The sequence below is a fragment of the Oratosquilla oratoria genome, chromosome 14 (genome assembly GCF_046742065.1).
Source record: "Oratosquilla oratoria isolate Oo_2021 chromosome 14, ASM4674206v1, whole genome shotgun sequence".
Taxonomy (NCBI): Eukaryota; Metazoa; Arthropoda; class Malacostraca; order Stomatopoda; family Squillidae; genus Oratosquilla; species Oratosquilla oratoria.
Window position 1 is genome coordinate 62,162,316 of NC_134790.1, and position 22,439 is coordinate 62,184,754.

Sequence of the window (22,439 nt, forward strand, 5' to 3'; positions counted from 1 at the left end):
TAATCACATCAGAACCTGAAATAGTGGACAAGATTGAATATAAGACACCACTAAGTAAAAGTGACCACATATTAATAGAACTGGAACTAAATGGAGAAAAATAAATGAGGAAAAACGAACAATATAGAAAGGGAAGAATGATGTATAGAAAAAAAATATGATAAAATGAGAAAAAATTCAAAAAGCAGACTGGGAAATGATATAGAAAGAGGAAACAACAGTAGAAGAGATATGGAATATTTTGACAACAATTTATAAGGAAGGAGTGGAAAAGTATGTTGCAAGACAACAACGAGAAAAAGGATATGTAAAATGTTGGTACAACAAAAAATGTAGAGAGTTAAAAGATAAAAGGGATAAAGCTTGGATATAATGGAGGAAAGACAAAAAACCCTAAAAATGGAAAATATATACTGATTATAGAAATGAATATGTACTAGTGCGCAGAGAAGAAAAGAGAAAATACGAAAAGGATGTCATAGAAAAATGTAAAGATCAACCAAATCTATTTTATACATTTGTAAACAACAAACTGAAAAACAAACAAGAATTAGTGAAACTACAAGGAGGAATAGAATACACAGAGGAAATAGAAAGGGCAGAAATTATGAACAAGCATTTTAAATCAGCGTTTACGAGGGAGAACATACAAATGAGAGATGACGAGTGGGAGGGGAAAGTCCTCAGCATGAAAGAGATATAAGTAACAAGGAATGAAATAATGAATCACTTGAGTAATCTCGATGTCAGAAAACCACATGGTCCAGATGAAATGGCAAACTGGATTTTGAGAGAGTGCAGGGACGAACTAACAGAGAAAATACATAGTCTACTAAGCAGTTCATTGAAAGAAGGAAAAGTTCCAGAAGATTGGAAAAGAGCAAATATAGTACCAATATATAAGGGGGGAAACAAAGAAGGCCCTACAAACTATAGACTGGTCTCTCTTCCAAGTATGATAGCTAAAACTTGTGAAAGAATTATCAAAATTAGATGGGTAAAGTACTTGGAAAAAAAAAACAATGTACTAAATTTGAGGCAGTTTGGATTTAGACAAGGAAGTTCATGTGTCACAAACTTGATGTGTTGCTATTCAAGACTAATAGATATAATACAGGAAAGAGGTGGATGGGCTGATTGTGCCTTTCTGGACCTGAAAAAAGCTTTTGATAAGGTGCCACACAAGAAACTGGTAAAGAAATTAGAAAATGTAGGAGGAATACAGGGCAAACTACTTAAGTGGATGGATGACTTCTTGCATCGAAGGAAAATGAGAGTGGTGATAAGAGACAAACATTCCAATTGGGATAAGGTGATTAGTGGAGTTCCACAAGGAACAGCTCTGGCCCCAATAATGTTTGCTATATATATTAATGATATGGATGAAGGAATTGAAAGTTATACGAGCTTCTTCACAGATGATGCAAAAATGTTGAAAAAAGTGATCAGCAAAGAAGATTGTGAATCACTGCAAAGCAATCTCAATAAAGTATGGGAATGGAGTAGGAAGTGGGAGATGGAATTCAACATTAAGAAGTGTAGTATAATGGAATTTGGAAGAAGCAAAAAAAAAAAAAAAATAGTGGGATCATATACATTGGGAGAGGAAGAAATTAAAAAGGTGGAAAAAGAGAAGGACCTAGGAGTCATTATTATGAATAATATGTCCCCTGAGAAATATATAAACAATATTTTTGGAGAAGAAATGGTGAAGAAAATATTAGTCACTTTGATAAGACCAAGATTGGAGTTTGCAGCGACGACGTGGTCCCCAAGTAAAAAAAAAAAAAAAATGTATAACAAAACTTGAAAGAATATAAAAAGCAATTACGAAATTGTCACCAACGCTCTCAGAACTATCATATGAGGAGAGGCTGGCAAAACTTGAGCTACAGACATTAGAGCAAAAAGAGAGAGGAGACTTGATAAATATGTATAGAATCATGAAAAGCATGGAAATTACCGATTGAGAGGATCTAATAAAATGGGATAGCAAAGATATAAGAGGACATGGAAAGAAAATCAAGAAAGACAATTATAGAAGAGACCTGAACAAGAGCAGTTTCCCCCACAGGATAATAGACGTTTGGAACAGATTAGATGAGAATGTGGTGTGTGCAAAAACGATACACGAATTGAAAAACAGTCTAGATAAAACGAGATATGAGGACGGGACACCACGAGCATAGCTCCCCTTCCCGTAAAATAGAACTAGGTAAATACACACAGAATGATAGATATCAGGAACAAACTGAATGAAGAAACAGTGAGTGCAAAAACTATACAAGAGTTTAAGATGAAACTGGATGCTGAAAGATACAAAAGCGGGTCCCCACGGGCATAGCTCTTTTCCCGTAAAATACAACTAAGTAAAATATACACACATACGTAAACACATATGCACACATGAAAACATACATGTGTCATGTTCACTTCCAGGTAACCCTAAGAGTACAGTAACTATTGTGCAACTGGTCGCTCAGAAGCTGGCCCCTGGCTCCAGTCTGTCAAAACTTCAACTTTTCCCACGTTTACCTGCACGAAACTACGTGTAAATGTAAGTATATACAGTTCATGTGGAGGTCAATACACAGCTCACAAAAACATGCATTTGTATTATCTGTAGTCGTTCAATATTCGTCATTTATGATTTTCTTAGCTTTGCGCAGACTAATTCTAGAATTGAACAACAGCTAATAATACTTACAAGGGATGATTTTCTTGTTCTGGTTCTTTGGGTCGTTGGCTTCCTTCAGCGCGTGCCGCATAGAGTGCGCTTCCACCTTGGTACCCATCTGCAATGCCAAAGGAATGATAATAATGTCAGCAGAGAAAAGCAGGTGAAGAGGAGAACGACAGTTGCAAGCCACAAGATTTCCATAAGGATCGCAGGTGACAAAAAATAGCTAAGTTCCTTCCCTAACAACTAGCAATTTTCTTTTTATTCTGGCTGCCGCCAAGCTATTTTGTTGAGTTGCACGTAAACTCTTTGTTTGTGAGTGTGTTAAACCACATTTGAATGAACCCTTCCATATCAGGTGGTACTAATTCTTTTATTCTGGTAGATGGAGAAAGAGGAAAGGGACAAAAGGTAGGGAGGTTCTTAGAGTGAACTCTGAATGAAAAGGAAAAGGAGAAGGAGTACGAAAAGAAGCTGAAGGAGGAGTGGGAGGGAGTGAAGGATAGAGTAGAGCAGTGGCGGATCCAGGATAAAAAAAAATTGGGGGGGGCTAACCTGAATTCCTTCCTCTGAGTAGTCTGATGTACGAGTATCAGAAGTCAGAGGTATACTTAACTTAATAATGTTTTTCAGATTTTTCTGTATTTTAGACATATATAATAGAATGTATATTCGTTTTATATTGTTACACGCTTGTGCTAGTCAGTGATAAGGCACTGGCACGCGTATACTCTCGCATAGAGAGAAATTATTGCAGGATCCGTGTGTAGTGTTAGTGCACATGGACTCATGGAAGTAATAAGAAATAAAAGTAGCTTTAAAAAACAGAAATACAAACAAAAACGTGTATGAACTTCTGAACCTGTTAATAAAAGTATCTAAATTACATTAATAACACACAGCATTGTTCATGGGATCTCACACGAACATCAACCTCCTGTTTTTTTTTTGGGGGGGGCAAATACATTGATTACACTGTCTATTTCAATATTGATTTCATTGTGAACGCCGAGTAGCGCCAGGCCGTTGAGGCGATCTTGACCCATACAGTAGTATTCCTTAGGTAGGTCTTCAGTCGCTTCAGGGTTGAAAATGAACGCTCGGCCTCTGGGTTCGAGACTGGGAGCGTGATCAAAACTCGGAGGAGCGTGGCCAGGTTCGGATACATTCGGGTCTGGGCGTGGGCAAGGGCATCTCCAATGGATTCGAAATTAAATATCATTTGGGAAAATACATGGTAATATCGATATCAAGTTAATGTAATAATTTTCTTTTATAGAAAGGTGTTCCACTATTCAATTTCCCTTTGGGTTATTAAACAATTGCAAGATAGAATAAGTAATAGTTTACCTGCTTACTCGAGTAGATGCTTACACCTCAACGGTTAACTGCAACTGTGCATTATACTAATACTTGTCACCACAATGATTTCGCCAATTGTTTGATAACTACATTTAATGAAGAAATTACTATATTAACGACTAAAATAACATCAAGAAGAAAGATACCAATCAAACCTTGGATAACAAATAACTTATTGAAATGCATCAATTTAAAAAATAAACTTTATAAAAAATACATTAAGTGCAACTCTGAACTTAATAAACACAATTTTATCAGATATCGTAATGTTCTGAACTCATCAATTAAATCGGCTCGCAAGCAATACTATCTCAAAAAACTTGAAGAAAATTCATCGGTTCCGAAGAAACTCTGGTCAATACTTCTTGAAGTAATTAATAAAAAGAGAAGTAATAATACTCCCAATTTGTTTATTCACAATAACAGGCAGGTAACTGACAACCATGAGATCGCTGACATGTTTAATAACTTTTTCTGTTCAATTGGTAGTTTATTGGCTGATAAGCTGCCAAATGACCCAGGAAATCCACTTCAATATATAACTCCAGTCTCATCACAATTTAGTGTAATAAAATCATCAACTCACGATATTTTGCGTATTATAAATAATCTTAAAAATAAGTCCAATGGATATGATTGCCTTTATACTGTACAAAGATCCTTAAACTTGTTGCTCCCAAAATTATTCATTTACTCGTGCATTTAATCACTTTGTGCTTTCAACAGAGTTGCTTTCCTAATGTCCTAAAAATTGCTGTAGTACACCCGATCCATAAAGATGGGCCCAAGATCTATATAGATCTATATAGATCTATATAGATCTTGGATGGGCCCACATCAAGCGTATCAAATTTTCGTCCGATTTCGATCCTTCCGGTATTGTCTAAAGTACTTGAAATCGTTATTCTTGAGCAATTGGTAACCTTGAGTACCATGGGATCATTTTCGATAATCAATTTAGATTCCGTGAAAACCACTCAACATATATACCTGTTGCTCTTTTACATGAATATATTGCAACTCGATTATCTAATAAAAAACATGTGCCGCAGTTTTTCTAGACATTAAAAAGGCTTTTGACACAGTTGATCATAGTATTCTATTGATGAAAATGGCTGAGTACGGAATAAGAGACTTTGAACTTCAGATATTTCAGTCATATTTATCTAATCGTAATCAAGCTGTCTTATTTAACGGTGTTAAATCGAGATTAATGGGTGTAAGTATGGGGGTACCTCAAGGTAGTATTCTATGTCCTATTTTGTCTTTTATTTACATTAACGATATCTATAAAGCCTGTGGTATTCCTGAATACTTACTGTTTGCAGATGATACTTCTTGATTGATTGCTTCAACTTGATTGCTTCAACAACACAAAACAATCATATAGGTGATAATACAGGTATGTTAAACGGCCAACGAACTAGGTATATCTCCTTTCTATCCCTTTTCAGCACAACTGAGACACAACCCTGGCAACCCTACAACACGCGCAGCACAAAACAGATAAATGGAATTAAACAAATGCCAAACACAGCACAATTCCGCCCAAATACCGCACACATGCTGTCAGCTTATTTAACCCCCGGACCTGGCAAAACATCAGAAAGTACTAAAATCGATTAAATGACATCCTTACAATGACTTGTGTGTGTGTGTGTGTGTGTGTGTGTGTGTGTGTGTGTGTGTGTGTGTGTGTGTGTGTGTGTGTGTGTGTGTGTGTGTGTGTATTCACCTCGGATCTGCTGCAGCCTCTTTTCGAGACAGCCAGACACCACCCTACGGCAGTGAGCTCAGAGCTCATTATTAGCAGATCTCTGGGTAGGTCTGAGACCACTCACACTCCACACACCGGGAATGCAAGGTCACAACTCCTTGACTAACGTCCCGTACCTACTCGCTGCTAGGTGAACAGGGGCTACACGTGAAGGGAGACAAACCCAACTTGTCTCCGCCCGGCCGGGAAATCGAACCCCGGTTCTCCGGCTTGTGAGGCCAGTGCCTTACCAATCCGCCACCGGGACGTGGCGTGTGTGTGTGTGTGTGTGTGTGTGTGTGTGTGTGTGTGTGTGTGTGTGTGTGTGTGTGTATTCACCTAGTTGTAATACTGATGACCCACTTTCGGAGAAGAATAAGCGAAAGTATAAAGATCTGTATATTCTGATCACTAACTGTGATCCTCGAAGCGAAAGTGTAAAGATCTGTATATTTCGATCACTAACTGTGATCCCCTTCACATCTGCTGAAGAGGATCACAGTTAGTGATCGAAATATACAAATCTATATACTTTCGCTTATTCTTCTCCGAAAGTGGGTCATCAGTATTATTTTACAAATGTGCTACGACATAACTTTGTTGTCACCTAGTTGTGTTTTACGGAAGGGGTGCTATGATTGTTGTGTCACGTCTTCATATCTCGTTTTATCTAGACTGTTTTTAAATTCGTGTGTCGTTTTCACACACACCACATTTTCATCTAACTTGTTCCAAACGTCTATTACCCTGTGGGGAAAGCTGTTCTTTTTTAGGTCTCTTCTATAATTGTCTTTCTCGATTTTCTTTCCGTGTCCTCTTGTATGTCTACTATCCCATTTTATTAGATCCTCTCTATCAATAGTTTCTATGCTTTTCATGATTCTATAAATAGTTATCAAGTCTCCTCTCTCTCTTTTTGCTCTAATGTCTGTACCTCAAGGTTTGCTAGTCTCTCTTCATATGATAGTTCTGAGAGAGTTGGTGCCAATTTCGTATTTGCTCTTTGTATTCTTTCAAGTTTTGTTATAAATTTTTTCTACTTGGTGCCCACGTCGTCGCTGCATACTCAATTCTTGGTCTTATCAAAGTGACTAGTATTTTCTTCACCATTTCTTTATCCAGGTATGTAAATACCACTTTGATTGTTCTTATTAAATTATAAGTTTCTCCAATTTTTTTTTTATATGTTTCTCAGGTGACATATTCATAATAATGACTCCCAGGTCATTTTCATTTTCTACTTTTTTTAATTTCTTCCTCTCCCAATCTATATGATCCCACTATTCTTTTTTTTTTTTCTTTTTTTTTTTTTTTTGCGTCTTCCAAATTCCATTATGCTACACTTCTTAATATTGAATTCCATCTCCCACTTCCTACTCCAGCGACTCACAATCTTCCAGTGTTCACTTTTTTTCAGCAATTTTGCATCGTCCGCAAAGAAACTCATATAACTTTCAATTCCTTTATCCATAAAATTAATATACATAGCAAACATTATTGGGGCCAGAACCATTCCTTGTGGAACTCCACTAATCACTTCATCCCAATTAGAGTGTTTGTCTCTTATCACCACTCTCATTTTTCTTTCATGCAAGAAGTCTTCCACCCACTTCAGCAGTTTGTCCTGTATTCCTCCTGTAATTTCTAATTTCTTTAGCAATTTCTTATGTGGCACCTTATCAAAAGCTTTTTTCAGGTCTAGAAATGCACAATTAGCCCATCCATCTTTCTTGAATTATATCTATTAGCCTTGAATAGAAACACATCAAGTTTGTGAAGCATGATCGTCCTTTTCTAAATCCAAACTGCTTCGGATTTAGTACTTTTTTTTTTTCAAATGCCTTACCCATCTAACTTTGATCATTCTTTCACAAACTTTAGCTATCGTACTTATAAGAGAGACCGGTCTATAGTTAGTAGGGTCTTCCTTATCCCCCCTTTATATATTGGTACTATATTTGCTCTTTTCCAATCTTCTGGAACTTTTCCTTCTTTCAATGAATTGCTTAGTAGACTATGTATTTTGTCTGTTAGTTCATTCCTGCATTCTCTCAAAATCCAGTTTGCCATTTCATCTGGTCCGTGCGGTTTTCTGACATCGAGATTACTCAAGTGATTCATTATTTCTTTCCTTGGTACTTCTATCTCTTTCATAGGGGGACTTTCTCCTCCCACTCGACATCTCTAAGTTGTATGTTCTCTCTCGTAAACACTGGTTTAAAATGCTTGTTAATAATTTCTGCCATTTTTATTTCCTCTGTGTATTCAACTCCTTGTCGTAGTTTCACTAATTCTTGTTTGTTTTTCAGTTTGTTTACAAATGTATAAAATAGTTTTTGTTGATCTTTACATTTTTCTATGACATCCTTTTCGTATTTTCTCTTTTCTTCTCTACGCACTTGTACATATTCATTTCTATAACTATTACATATTTCCCATTTTCCAGGTCTTTTGTCTCTCTTCCATTTTATCCAAGCTTTATCCCTTTTGTCTTTTAACTCTCTACATCTTTTGTTGTACCAACAGTTTACATATCCTTTTTCTTGCTTTTGTCTTGGAACATACTTTTCCACTCCTTTGTATATTTTTGTATAAATATTCCATTTCTCTTCTACTGTTGTGTCCTCCTTGTGTATCCTTTTCAGTCTGCTTTTTGAAAGAAATCTCTTATTTTATCAAAATTTGTTTTTCCATACATCAATCTTCCCTTTCGTTATTGTTCATTTCTTTATGTATTTTTCCTCATTTAGTTCCAGTTCTACTAATATGTGGTCACTTTTACTTATTGGTGTCTTATATTCAATCTTGTCCACTATTTCAGGTTCTGATGTGATTATTAGGACCAGTCTCGATGGTTTTTCCTCATTTCTATACCTAGTATTCTCTTGTATCCATTGCGTCATTGTATGTTCTATAATCATATCAAGTAGTACATTTCCCCATTGGTCCTCTCCAACCTTCACTGCCATCTTTTCCCAGCAGATTTCTTTACAATTAAAGTCACCCATTATAACTATTCTTCCTCTATCTTCCATTATCTTATTTAGTGTTATCCTTGTGTCTTCTAACATTTTTTGTGTTCTCTCTCTTCTCACGAGGCCGTTTTAGGAGGCACATAATTTACTACAAACTTCCTGCTCTTCCCATCCCTGTCCTCTATTTCCATCATAATCATCTCTATTCTATTCTTTCCATATGTAACCTTCCTCACATTTATATCCTTCTTAGTCAGGAACATAACTCCACCCCCTTGTTTTACCTCTGTTTCTAATCCAATAATTATATGCGCCATGTTCTACACTGTTGGGTGGTAGTGGATCTTTCAATTTTGTCTCTACAATTCCCATTATGTCAGGTTCTTTTTCCTTCAGGTAATCATTCAGTTCATTCAAGCCTGTTATTAAGCTATCTATATTTGTGAAAGACAATTTTAATTTTCTGTTACCTCCACCCTGCTTTCTGTTTCCCCTCAGTTTTTCTTTCCTATGAACCATTTCCTCACTTTCATATCCACTACTTTCCAACAGAATTTCTCTTTGTCTGACTCTGCTCTGTTCTCGTTTTTTCCCTTAGCTTCGATTCTTTTTGTTTTCTCTTCCTCTCTTTCCTCTTTATTAATCTCTCTTTTTGTCCATACCTGTTTGTACTGATCACTTTCTACTAGTTTCCTGTATTTCCCCAGCCTATATATTTCTTCACTTTTTTTCCCTATTTCCTGTTCACCTTCTTGAAATATTCTTAGTACCTTGTTCACCCTTTCTTTCTCATCTCTTACTCTTGTAGTCCTATTTGGATTATGTTTCTCTTCCATTCCTAATATAATTATACATTTATTTTTATCTGGTAAGTCTCTTACTATATTCTCCTTCTCTCTCATCATTGTAATAAATGTGTCCTTAGTATGTTCCTTCATCTGTTGTTCCACTATATCTCTAAATTTAACTCTGCTATTCTCCTGAACCTTTTTCAACCAATTACCTCTTTTTCTATGGACTCTTTATTCTCTTTATTATCCCTCTTTAATTCCTCATTCTCATCTTTTACTTCTTTTAACTGTCTTTTTAATTCTTCTATTTCTTTATTTAGGTTTTGGTTCTCCTTCTTTAGTTCTTCCAGTTTATCAACTCTTTGTGTAATCAGTGCCAGTTGACCAAACCTAACCTCTCATGATTCGTTCATTTTTGCTAGTTTTTTCTCTAGGCTTGCTAATCGGGGGAGGTTGTCACCTCCTCCCTCATTATAGCCATAGAAATAATTGTCTCCACTTTCTATTACGATGCTCTTATCTATATTTCTAATTGCTATGCCTTTACCGATTTCTTCGGCTTCACTTGTGTCATCTGCATATCTTTTGTTTACGTTCCTTCTGACGTCCGGGGCCCGTTCGTCCCCTTCCTCATTTTTTTTTCATTTTCCTCAATAATCCCTCCCCATCTTTTTCTTCACCTTCCCACTACACCACGAGCTTTCCCCTTCCCTACTAATACAACACAGGTACTCCATCGCCATTGAAATCCACGAAAATTGAGTTCCAATCTGCGTCGTCTGTCCGAAGCCCGCGCCGCAGAATTATAGTCAAACTAATGTTGCACAGAAGTTGCTCGAGGCCATTTCCAATGTTGGGAGTCCCACTCTACGGTATCACAAAAGTATGGTATTTCTCTTTTCTGTGAAAGGTAATCAGCATTATAAACCTAGTTCTAATATCAAAGTTGAAGTACACATACATGTATACAAGACCCCATATGCACTGCGACTATAAATATGCATATAACCATTAACACATACATAATTATGTACACTTACGTACACAATTGTACTCATGAAAAGAACTTTGGTGAGGTGGTTTGGACTCACAAGCAGAATGTGTGGGACAGAATGTGTATGGATCAAAGATCGAGGAAAGAGAAGGTCGGGAAAATCAATGAAATATAAGAAGAACGTCGTGAGGAGCCTACTACGCCAAGAGGCGCTGAGTTGTTGTAGACGAAGCCGTCACCTTTGCCCTGTTATATGTATGGACTGTTGGGGCAGGTAACAGTCACTGCTGGGAATGGAAGAAGAGTGCGGAATTCTAATCCACAAATAAGCGAATTAGAGACCAGCAGGCTTCCGATGACGCCACTGGCGCAGGGGATTAAAAAAAAAAAAAAAAAAAAAAAAAAGGAAAAATGAAATCAGTGGGTAAGCAAAATCATGAGTGTATAGCAGAAAGGGGAAAAGGCTGAAGCGGGGAAGAAGTGAAGAGTATGACTTCACAAGGATGAGGAGACTCGTAAAAGAAACGAACGTAGGAGTATTCACACGAGACCAAGTCCTTTATAGCACTTGGCTTCTGCTGCTAACTCTTCTGGTTTCTAAATTAGGTTTCCAGTTCATGCGAGAGGTCAAGAAAATGGTTTCATCATTCTTCTCTTTGTGGTTTGGGGGCAAGATAGGTGAGGTATGCGATCCTCATTCATGGGGAAAATGTGCCATTCTCGAGAAGTAAATGTACGTGTCCATGTATGTGTATATGTATTTATAGTATATGTGCATATGCATATATACACATGCATTTGTATATATTCATTATATAAACGTAATCTTATATATACAGTATAAATGTAAACTAACAGAGATAAACACGCACACACATAGGAAATACAGGCCGATGTACCTGACCAGCACGATAGTGAAATTATGTTAGAGGATTGTGGAAATCCGGTAGGTAAAATACCTTAAGAGATGAACATTTTGACGGACAATCAATTTGGCTTCAGATTCGAAAGATCGTGAGTATCAAACCTTTTAACCTTTTACCCTAGAATGACTGATGTACTGCGTGGATTACACGTATATAGATCTAGAGAAGGCCTTTGACAAATTTGTTCACAATCGACTACTATGGAAACTGGAGCATACTGGAGGACTAAAAAGTAAATTTTCTGAATACTTGCCAAAGGGCAGATATATGAAGATGGTAATGAAAGACATATCAAGACAAAGGGCAGTGACTAGCGAAGTCTGACAAGGGTCGGTAATCGCTCCTGTGAAGTTCTTTATCTATGCACATGACGCAAAAAATCATGGGAGAGTGAGAGACAAGAGCTGTCGTGTGCTAGAAAAAAAATATATATATATATATAAATCCATGAAATATATATATATATATATATATATATATATATATGTATATATATATATATATATATATATATATATATATATATACAGTATATATTCCTGGAACTACGAGTGGAAAACAAAATTCAGAACTAGAAAATGAAAAGCATTGGAAATGGGTACTAGCTCAAAAAGACCATTGTTGAATAATGCAATAGGAGGTGAGGCAACTACATAGGTGAACGTGGTGAAAGATCTAAAAGTGTTGATATGGATAATATGTCATTTGACAAATATATCAGTAAGATTGTAGGGGGCACATACAGATTGCTGTAAAACATAAAGGTGGACTTTCACTATCTGGGTGAAGAGATGATAGAAAAAATAAATAGATAAATAAATAAAATAAAAATAAAACCATTCCAAAATCGTAGTATGCAGCAGTGGTGAAATGTGTAATCAAAATCGAAATGATAATAAAGGGCAGCAACGAAAATGATTCCCAGCCTTGCAGACGAGGAAAAAATGGATGCGTTAGACCTAGCATCGTTAACGACACAAGTCATATTCTCGATTTTCGCCAGGTCATTGCCGGACATTTTGCTTTCCTGTGGCCACATTTTTTTTGTCAAGACTAATTATTTTTTACAGCTTGAACACAAAAATATTATGCACTCCTGATTTAATTTTCATAAAAATTGATACATTACTTTTTTCATTAAAAAATCTAAGATTTTTACCTAGGCCTACAAAATTATATGTTCATGGAAAACTTTTCAAAGGAAAAGAATCTCCTTTATATGAGAGTTAAGACATCAAAAGGAAAAATACTGCATATTCTCATTTGTATATGACAAATAGTATATTCACACAATAAAAGGAATCAAAGCAATTTTTTTTTGGTAAAAAAAATCAATAAAAAAAATCACGGATCCTACAAGATTCAGAAAAAAGGAATTTGAATATGCATTTTTTTTTAAGAGATTTCTTTTCTGGTTTTTATGCCACAATAATTTTTAAAATCGGAGCAATAGAAGTTGAGATAAAAAAAAAAAAAAATTAGTTTTGAGAAAAACTCATTTTTATGTTCAGGTGACAATGTACAGTACAGTAATATTTGTTTCTTATAGCAATACTACCATGATTTGTTCCTCATCTTACAACTGATAATGTTCAAGAGGTCAGATTTTCAAGGAAGGTCACTGAGGTCACCTCAGGTCATTTTTATGGGGAGGGTGTGTGAGGTCATCCATGTTGATATAGGCACCTGGTCCCCTTTTGTCTCTTATTATACATAAATGAATACAGATGTATTCTAAAAGACAAAATACTAATCCCTAAGAGGGAATGGTATCATTGGGCACCACCCAACTCCTTGTTACCAGGATAGGCCTAATGTTCTATGCATCAAAAGCCCCCAGGCTGATAATCTGCAGACTCAGTTTTTCTTGCACTTTTCTTCAGTTTGACTTGGCGTGGAGATAGTCTGGCCTTGTCCATGATTTTCCTTGTCTTTCTTGCCTCAGATGTCGAAGGGAAGTATATATAGTCAATGAATCTGTTCCACACAAGAGACACTAGAAGTGCTGGGTTGAGGTGTCGATTCGTCACTTTGTTCCTTCTTTACGCTATCCCAACGTGATTTAATTCTTTTCTTGGCAGACTGACTCCATGCCACAGTCTTATTTTACATTTTCCCATTGTTAATGTAACGAGAAAAGTGCACTAGATAACAACAGAGCGCGATTTATTTTATTTTTTTTATCTACACGTGTTTCTCAGTCTAAGTGGTGTTGGTGGAAATCATATCGTACACTACCATACGTACATATATCCACAAGGAAAATGAATAAAAATGATGCAGAAGCTATAAGAAGATAAGTCAACAGTACAAATGTAAACAGAGTTAAATCTCCACCACGTGGGGTAGTAGGTCATTTAAATTTTAAATGCCAAAACAATTTTCTAGCGTCTGGCATAGTGGTGCGTGACGTCCCAAAATCCCTCACGAGGTCACATGCTGATTTTTAAAAAATATTGTTTCCCATCCGAAAAAAAAAAAAAAAAAAAAATCGTCGAGAATCGAAGAGAAAGCTACTGTAGGCCTGGACTGCGGCGTTCAGAGCACTGAAGAAGGTGGAGAAAAGTGACAGAAAATATATCTTGATCTGGAATAGAAGAGGTCATGGTCACACTGTATAAAACGACCGAAGGTCTGAAGGATGTGAGAAAAAAAAAAAAAATACTATGGGATAGTATAGCGCAAGTTGGAGGCATACAATATTTTAATACAAAGTATGACAACTGGAAAATAAGATGACCCCGAGACCATAGATCCCTTTCTATATACTACACACACACACACACACACACACACACACACACCTCGTGGCGCTGTGGTTAGAGTTCTCGCCTGCCACAGACGTACACATGCCCAAATTTACACACACACACACACACACACACACACACACACACACACACACACACACACACACACACACACACACACACACACACACAACTCATGGCGCAGTGGTAGCGTTCGCGGCCGCCACTACGGCAGTCCGGGTTCGAATCCCGCCCAGGGCTGAAATAATTTCAGTATCGCTGCGCTACGAGTCGTTACTCCAACTCTCGTGGGCGGGGAGTTGTGTGTGTGTGTGTGCGTGTAAGATCACAGCATTACCCATAGACCGGTCATATATGAGCTCCGAGCTCTCTTACGGGAGGGAAATAGCTGTCGATCACGAGTCCAACACATGATCCAAGACAATGACGAATACACAACCATACACTCATGCAGAGTAAAATCAAAGAGAATAGAATAAAATTAAATGGAATAAGACAAAACAAAATAAAATAGTCCATTCTTCTATCAGCCGGCCCACCCTACAAGCTCCGATAGGTCGTCACCCATCGGCTTCCCAATCAAAACTGTACCCGTCTCTCTCTCCCTCTACCTCTCCAACTTATATAGGCGTCCCTGCACCAACCAACCTCCCTCCCCCACCCCCGACCTGCTCGCCTTCGCTCATTCCTCAGTGCCAACCTGGGCAGACACCTGGAGAGAGCCTCTCTTTCCTTCTCCCTCTCTTTCTCTTTATCTAAAATAAAATTTTCATTCCGGTAAACACAGTTGAATATATTCGTATATATATATATATATATATATATATATATATATATATATATGCTATACGTATATATATATATATATATATATATATGAATAATTCGCTAGTGGACAGCGACATCGCTCATACAATCTCCATGACCGTCGCGCAGAGGCGAATAAGGGGAGACATACATACATACATACATAAGGGTCCATAAGCAGTGGTTCGAATCCTCTGCGCGACGGTCATGGAGATTGTATATATATATATATATATATATATATATATATATATATATATATATAATGTATTTATATATATATATATAGATATATATATAGGCTATACGTCAGACGTTTTATTCATGTGAGGGTCGGGCTTCATCTGAACGGCATCACGGGTCGATCGAGACCCATCTCGGGGTTTAACTCTCCGCAGAAACTAACCGTCGTGCTAAACGGGCCAGAGACCGTCTCGACGAATACCATGTAGATTCGCTCCAACGACGCACTTCCCGACAATGTGCAGACACACTACTTTGTTCTGGCTGATCCCAGACAATTCCATTCAGCTACAGCGATCCTCATACTGAACTGGGCTGAGGAGAGCTGCGCTATTTTCTTTGAGGAACGATGGTCGAAAGGTTTGATGGTACAGTACTCGCCTCGATCCGCTTGCCCGGACTCGGCTTCCAGGCTGCACCTGAGGTTGATCCATCACCACTCTTCGATGGAGGACACGGAAATGTCCCAACCACCACGAGGATATAGCCCCGGCTTTGTCATTTTTCCTCAAATCAAAACATATCCCCTCCCTCCCTCCCTTCTTCATATTAAAATCTCTGGGGACAGTCCCTCCCTGAAGAAGGGCTCTGTTCTGGCTACCTTCGCCACACTATTTCCTTCAGTGGAAAGTGAGATCTCGGGCTGAACTGAACATCAACTGATGTACATATCTTTACGTTCGAGATCCGCCCCTGAGTTGAATAAAATCACCTGAAGATAGCTAGGACAAAAACAATGCAAACTTGCTAATTATGTATCTTACCACAGTTGAAGCACTAGCCTGGCCCAATCACTTTGTCTATCTAGGGATATCTGGCAGCCTTCTTTCATATAGGCTGTGGCATTGTAAAAAAAAAATGAAAGTAGCTTTAGTTAGTACCCCTGTCTATGTCTGCATTAGTAACACACTGTAGCTTTATTCAATATAGAGCGCTGCGACACCTATTCTTTGATTCTAGTTCCCACTCTTTATCTCCAATATAGCCTTAGAACCTACGGCTACATCGGGGATACCTAGGCTAGGTAGCAAAAGGGCCATAGCCTGTATTGATTAATCCCTAAATACCGGATGGTACTTTTCCCGTTGTTTCTATAGACGTCCCTTCCCAGACAAGGAAGGGATTAACAAGTTGGCTCATTTCAGCAGTCCATAGCCCTACAGTCCAATGAAATAGTTTACGGACTGTATGTGAAGAAGGCATGAATGACCACAGGCGAATAAGGGGAGACATACATACATATACCAAGGCTTTTCCCCCCTTACTAGGGAGGTAGCCAAAAAGGAAAAGGCATAAAATCATTCCCACTCATTCAATCCCTGAAAACACTCCACACCCCTCCACCCTCCCTCCCATCTTAGCACTTCCTAGATGACGGGTCATCCCTGCACCTTGTCCACTGCCCTGGGTCAGAAGCAGTGTCGCAAGACACAGCACATCCACAGCAAGGCCGCTTCATTAAATCGGCGACCCCCCCTCTCCGTCCCCCCATATAAAGGAGAAGACGGGGAGAAATCCCTTCGGGCTGCGTCAAAATTTTGCTCACACACACTACCTCACCCCCCATCCCCCCGTCCAGGGGAGACAGTTCACGATAAAGAAAGGATAAAGAGAGAAGGAAAGAAAAAGGTTGTTGACGTTGCACCTACTGACTCCACCACGCACATAACTAATAAACGGCCAAACATTAAACAGTCGTTAAAATGTGTACTTGCGTCGATTTCCGCCGTGAATAAACAAGCGATCTCATTTATCTGCATCAGTGGATGTAAACGCAGTCAGCCGAGTCAAGGCGTGTACACCTTCGCTCGACCCTTATATGTTAGGTTGGTTTTTATTATATACCTTACCGCGACAGTAACTTTTCTAATAAAATGTATCACAAGGTCAGATTAGAGGGGGGGGGGGTTATTTATACATATTTGTACTGCTTCCATGGTTTTTCTCGTTCTTTTACTTCATCTTTCGAAGATCACCGATGCGTCCTCCCATCTCGGTAAATGCGAATATTGATCTACATGATCGATAACTGATGGTGTTTCAAGCCAGCTTTGTGTTCTGTAATTCTTTGTGATACACCACGCCCAAATCCACCTAGGTATATTTTATGACACCCACTGTATGGAATCTGATAGACGACGCTATTTTCATTAGGTTCACTTTCCTGTTTTGCCCTTAACATTTCACCTATTTTCATTCCCGATGAGATGGTAATATTCAAATTTGATTTTTGAAAATACTTGTTCAGGATAATTGCCCCGTTGGAGTTGGTGAAGCGTTGTTTTATTTCAACTTTGTTTTATTCATAATGGCGAGTTATTATTTTTATGGTTTTCTTCTTCAACCGTAATAAAAAAACTTTCAGGGTACCATAGTCTTCTGAATGCTTGTGTTATGTACTAGAATTCATCTAGAAAATTGATTTTGACTGTATATTCTAATTTTACATAAAAACATAACCCTGGCCTTGGTTATGTCATTATGCCACGAAAGATAATGAATTAAACAATTTCTATTGGATGCTTTCCAGTAAACTGAGGACTTAACCTCGGTCTCGTATTCCTAAATTAACATATATGGAAATGGTATCTCTCTCTCTCTCTCTCTCTCTCTCTCTCTCTCTCTCTCTATATATATATATATATATATATATATATATATGTGTGCGCGCGCGCGCGTGTGTGTGTGTGTGTGTATGTGTGTGTGTGTGTGTGTGTGTGTGTGTATGTGTGTGTGTGTGTGTGTGTGTGTGTGCGTGTGTGTGTGTGTGCGAAGATGTACAACTCGGCTAATTTAATATGAGCTAATTTCCCTGCGTCTTTCAACAGATCTATCGATATACCATCTTCCCCTGGTGCTTTTCCTCGTTTTCATAGTTTTTAGAGCAAATTCTACATCTTCCTTTGTAATCTCTGGTACACTACTAACGTCTACAAATAAATTTACTGACTCAACTACGGTCTTCGACGAGTAAAGCTCTTGGTAAAATTCTTCTACTCTTTTTACCATTCTGTCTCTACATTTAAGTATTTCTCCATTTCTATCTTTCAAACATATCATTTGCTGTCTTCCTAAAGCATGTTTGCGCTCGGTCACTTTAATACTTTTACCCTTTCGAATAGTTTCCTCTATTTCATCCATGTTTCTCTTTCTTTTCTCTAATCTCTGCCTTTTGTTGATAAGCTTGTTTAGTTCTACTCTTTCTATTTCGTCTCTTCTACTTTTAATCTGCATGGTCCTTCTTCTTTTAATTAGGTCATTTGTAGCTTGGGAGTATTTGTTTTCTCTAATGTTTTTTGTACTTCCTACTTTCTCTGCCGATTCTCTAATGATATTCACTAAATTCAAATTAATATCTTCCACGGTGTCCTCATTAGTTCTTAGAGCTTCGAATCTATTTTTAATTTCTAACTGAAATTTCTTATTATTATCCTTAACCTTTGCGAGGCTTATTTTCTTTCTTAAAATTAATTTATTTCTCTCGGGTCTGAAACTGAATTTAGCTGTGCAACCTACCATTCTACTGTATATACCTATGTTGACTTTATTTATCACCGTAACATTGTTAACGCTTTTGCTCTCATCTCATAACATGATGTCTATTTCGTTCTTTGTTATTCCATTTGGACTTCTCCAGGTCCATTTACGACCTACACGCTTTTGGAAGAAAGTGTTCATTATCCTCATTTTGTTGTTCTCTGCAAAATTGACTAACATCTCGCCTCTGTCATTTCTTTCACCTACTCCAAACTTACCAATGCACGTCTCATCGCCCATCTTCTTCCTCACTTTAGCATTAAAGTCGCCTATTACCAACGTGTACTTACTTATCCGAGAGTTGACACCTTGACGTGGTGGACAGGCTTGAGAATCTTAATGACTACAAAAGCTATGTCGGTAGAGAGACAATATCTGCAGGGTCACCCATATCGAACAGGTTTTGTAAGAAAGATCAGACATAGAGCAGCTCACACGCACAGCCACAGGACCCACTGCAAACTGGCACGTCCCTGATAGCGAACAGGGAAACTCCTCATAGATATATGGGGTACCGTTATAATGACGGCGTGGACCATTGGCCACCCTATGGATATAGGGCTTCACCGAATGTAATGAATAAGGTGACACCAGAGAAATATCTCACGAGAAACCCCCCTTCATAGCCAATATGAACAGCACAACCAAAACAAAACCGGGCGTTCCTGTTGGATCATCGTCTCCTAAAGGTCCAACCGTATTGCCTCGTGTGCTTACGGGCAATGTGCCACCGAATGTGAGTAAGCACTGTCCAAGCAGATCCAAGTCTTGGACATTAAACAACATGAAGAAAATGATGATCTATACTTACAACGTAAGAAGTCTCTCAGAAGATCACAGGCTGGAGAGTTTAATGGAAGAACTAGACAACATCAAGTGGGATATCGTAGGACTGAGTGAAGTCCGAAGAGCGGAAGAAAAGCTGATACAACTACAAAATGGTCACCACCTGTTCTACTATAGAGGTAAGGTTTATGCACCAACTTCACAGAGTTCAGACGATGAAATTGAGTCGTTCTATGATGATTGAAGTCAGGTAATGGAACAAGAAAAAAGTAAGTACACGTTGGTAATAGGCGACTTTAATGATATATATATATATATATATATATATATATATATATATATATATATATGTATATATATACATACACACACACACACACATATATGTATATACATGTGTGTGTGAAAGAAGGGAGCAGGTTCTCGGTAATACACGTGGAGTTAAAAACGACAGCATTGTTGTAGTTATTCAGTTTTTTCCTCGTATTCTCGATTTTCCTGATTAGAGATTTGCCATTAACCGGGTGAATTGAAACTAGATCACTGTATTCTTCCATTTCTTTTCATTATTTGAGCTCAACGTTTCGTCTTAATGAAGACATTTTCAAGAGTAAAATTGAAAGGGATGGGAGAGAAAAATGACAAGTCGGGAATGACGGATATATATACGCCTGGGTCAGGTGGTCAGACAATGCGATGGGGTAAGGGGGTTGGGGGTGGGGGGTTAGGCGGGTGTGGTTTTCGTAGGGGAGAGGAGGAGGGGGAAGGGAAGAGGAGGAAGGGGGTGGAGGTGGAAGGGGAGGAGGGGGAGACAGAGAAGAGAGGGGGTGGAGGGAGGGAGGAGTGGGGAATTTTTGTTTCTATACAATGGGATACTGGAGGTCAAATTACTTTGGATGTTAATAACTGGAGCTTTGTCTCTAATATGAAAGGCTTCGAGCAATTGTAGCCTCCTAGGGTCATCACTCGTTCCAATGATTTTGGTGGAATTAATCAATTCATCCCTGCTGAGTACAGCGTTGTGAAAAAAAATTATGATGTTCTTTGATTGCTCCTTCTGTAGATGTAATGATAAGCGACGGCTGACTTTGCATCTAGTAAAACCGATGTAGGTATGGTTATGAGGTTTACAATCCTCTGAAGAGTAAGTATACTGGTACACTACATTGGTTCTAGATGTAAAGTCTGATCGCCTAGAAGAGATATTCGTCAAGATCATAGAGGAAGTTCTGGGATTTTTGTAGTAAACGAGAACTCTGATTTTGTTGTTCTCGCTTGTAGGGAGGCAATTCCTTTGGATGATATCCTTAATGACTTTTTCATCTTTTTTGTAATTATTAGTAATAAATGTCACATGATGCCTAATGACAACCAAACCAATAAGAAGGTTGAACTGGCTATACTTTACGAAGACCTCTGCAAATTAGAAAAGGAAGGTAAGATCCACATTAACCCTGACCTACAAGTGCAATTACAGAACGGAAGTACCAAATCTCGCCATCACCGTAATTCCAGCAATCTGCTCCCCCCCCCCTTTGATGGTGTATTGGTCTAAGTCACTACGGCACTGGTCACGTGCTTGCCGCCGTTGGTTCGAGTCCTCGGGTGTACCACGTTTCAAGTTCTGCATGTGACTCCACGGTTCTTCCGATGCTGATGGCTTAGAATTAAAGTGCATTGTGGATAATATATATCTTGCGACACTGCTTCTGACCCAGGGCAGTGGACAAGGTGGACAAGGTGCAGGGATGACCCATCATGCAGGAGGTGCTAAGATAAGAGGGAGGGTGGAGGGGTGTGGAGTGTATTCAGGGATGGTACGGGTGGGAATGATTTTATGCCTTTTCCTTTTTGGCTAGCTCCCTTGTAAGGGAAAAAAGGCTTGGTATATGTATGTGTGTATGTTTATATATATATATATATATATATATATATATATATATATATATATATATACATATATATATTATATATATATATATACACACGTACTGGTTTGCGTTCTTTTATAACGGCTGCCACCAGCTCATTTTATTCACCTTCGTGGCACTGCCTTCACTAGAAACGAGGTCATAGCCTATCTCGGTTAATCATTTCCGTAACGGGTTAGCGAGGGGATCAAATTTTAAGCTGAGTTTTCTGACCGCTCTACAGGCAGGCATCCCCTGATCCTCTCAGCCCTAACCCCCCCCCCTCGCACCCACCCCCGACTTCCTGTCAGGGACTGTGCTTGCTTTGGCGATAATTGGTCGTTTCCTGCTGTTTGCAATAATGTGTTTTTCCGAATGATATTTTTCAGGGCGGTTGGACCGATGTAATGATCTCTTTGATATAAATCGAGAGTGTGTATGTGTGTGTATTTGTATGTGTGTGTGTGTACGTGTGTGCGCGCGTGTGTGTGTTTACCTAATTGCAGTATATAGGAAAGAAACAACGCTTGTGGAACCGTGCCTTTTTCTGTCCAATTATACATACATAGCGTGTATTTACTTAGTTGCAGGGTGCGGAGTCGAAGCAGTGCTCATGAGGTCCCGTTTCTTTTCCTCCGTTAGTCAAACTTTGCTTTGAATTCTTATGTAGCGTTGGCTTTGGTTATGTTTTCATCCAATTTATTCCACAATACTTCTTTGTGGAAAGCTGTACATCCTGGCGTCTTTTATTTATTCTTTTCTTCAGTTTTTTACTATGACCATTCGTCGATCTTTCTTCTCGCACCATTAATTCTTTTCTGTCTACTTTCCCCAAACCTGTTTCTAGTTTAGATATCATTATCATGTTGCATCTTTCTCTTCGCTCCTCCAAAGTGGGAGG

At 38.4% G+C, this 22,439-nt stretch overlaps 1 protein-coding gene across 10 annotated transcripts in view; it reads right to left on the minus strand.

Annotated features, from left to right (window-relative positions):
• Nucleotides 1-22,439, minus strand: part of LOC143032891 (receptor-type tyrosine-protein phosphatase kappa-like) — a 984,894-nt gene that overhangs the window by 148,033 nt on the left and 814,422 nt on the right. For all 10 annotated transcript variants that reach the window (XM_076198111.1, XM_076198115.1, XM_076198119.1 and 7 more), the window contains one exon: nt 2,708-2,795. In XM_076198111.1, the coding sequence (XP_076054226.1) occupies nt 2,708-2,795 (88 nt within the window). The remainder of the gene's footprint in view (nt 1-2,707; nt 2,796-22,439) is intronic.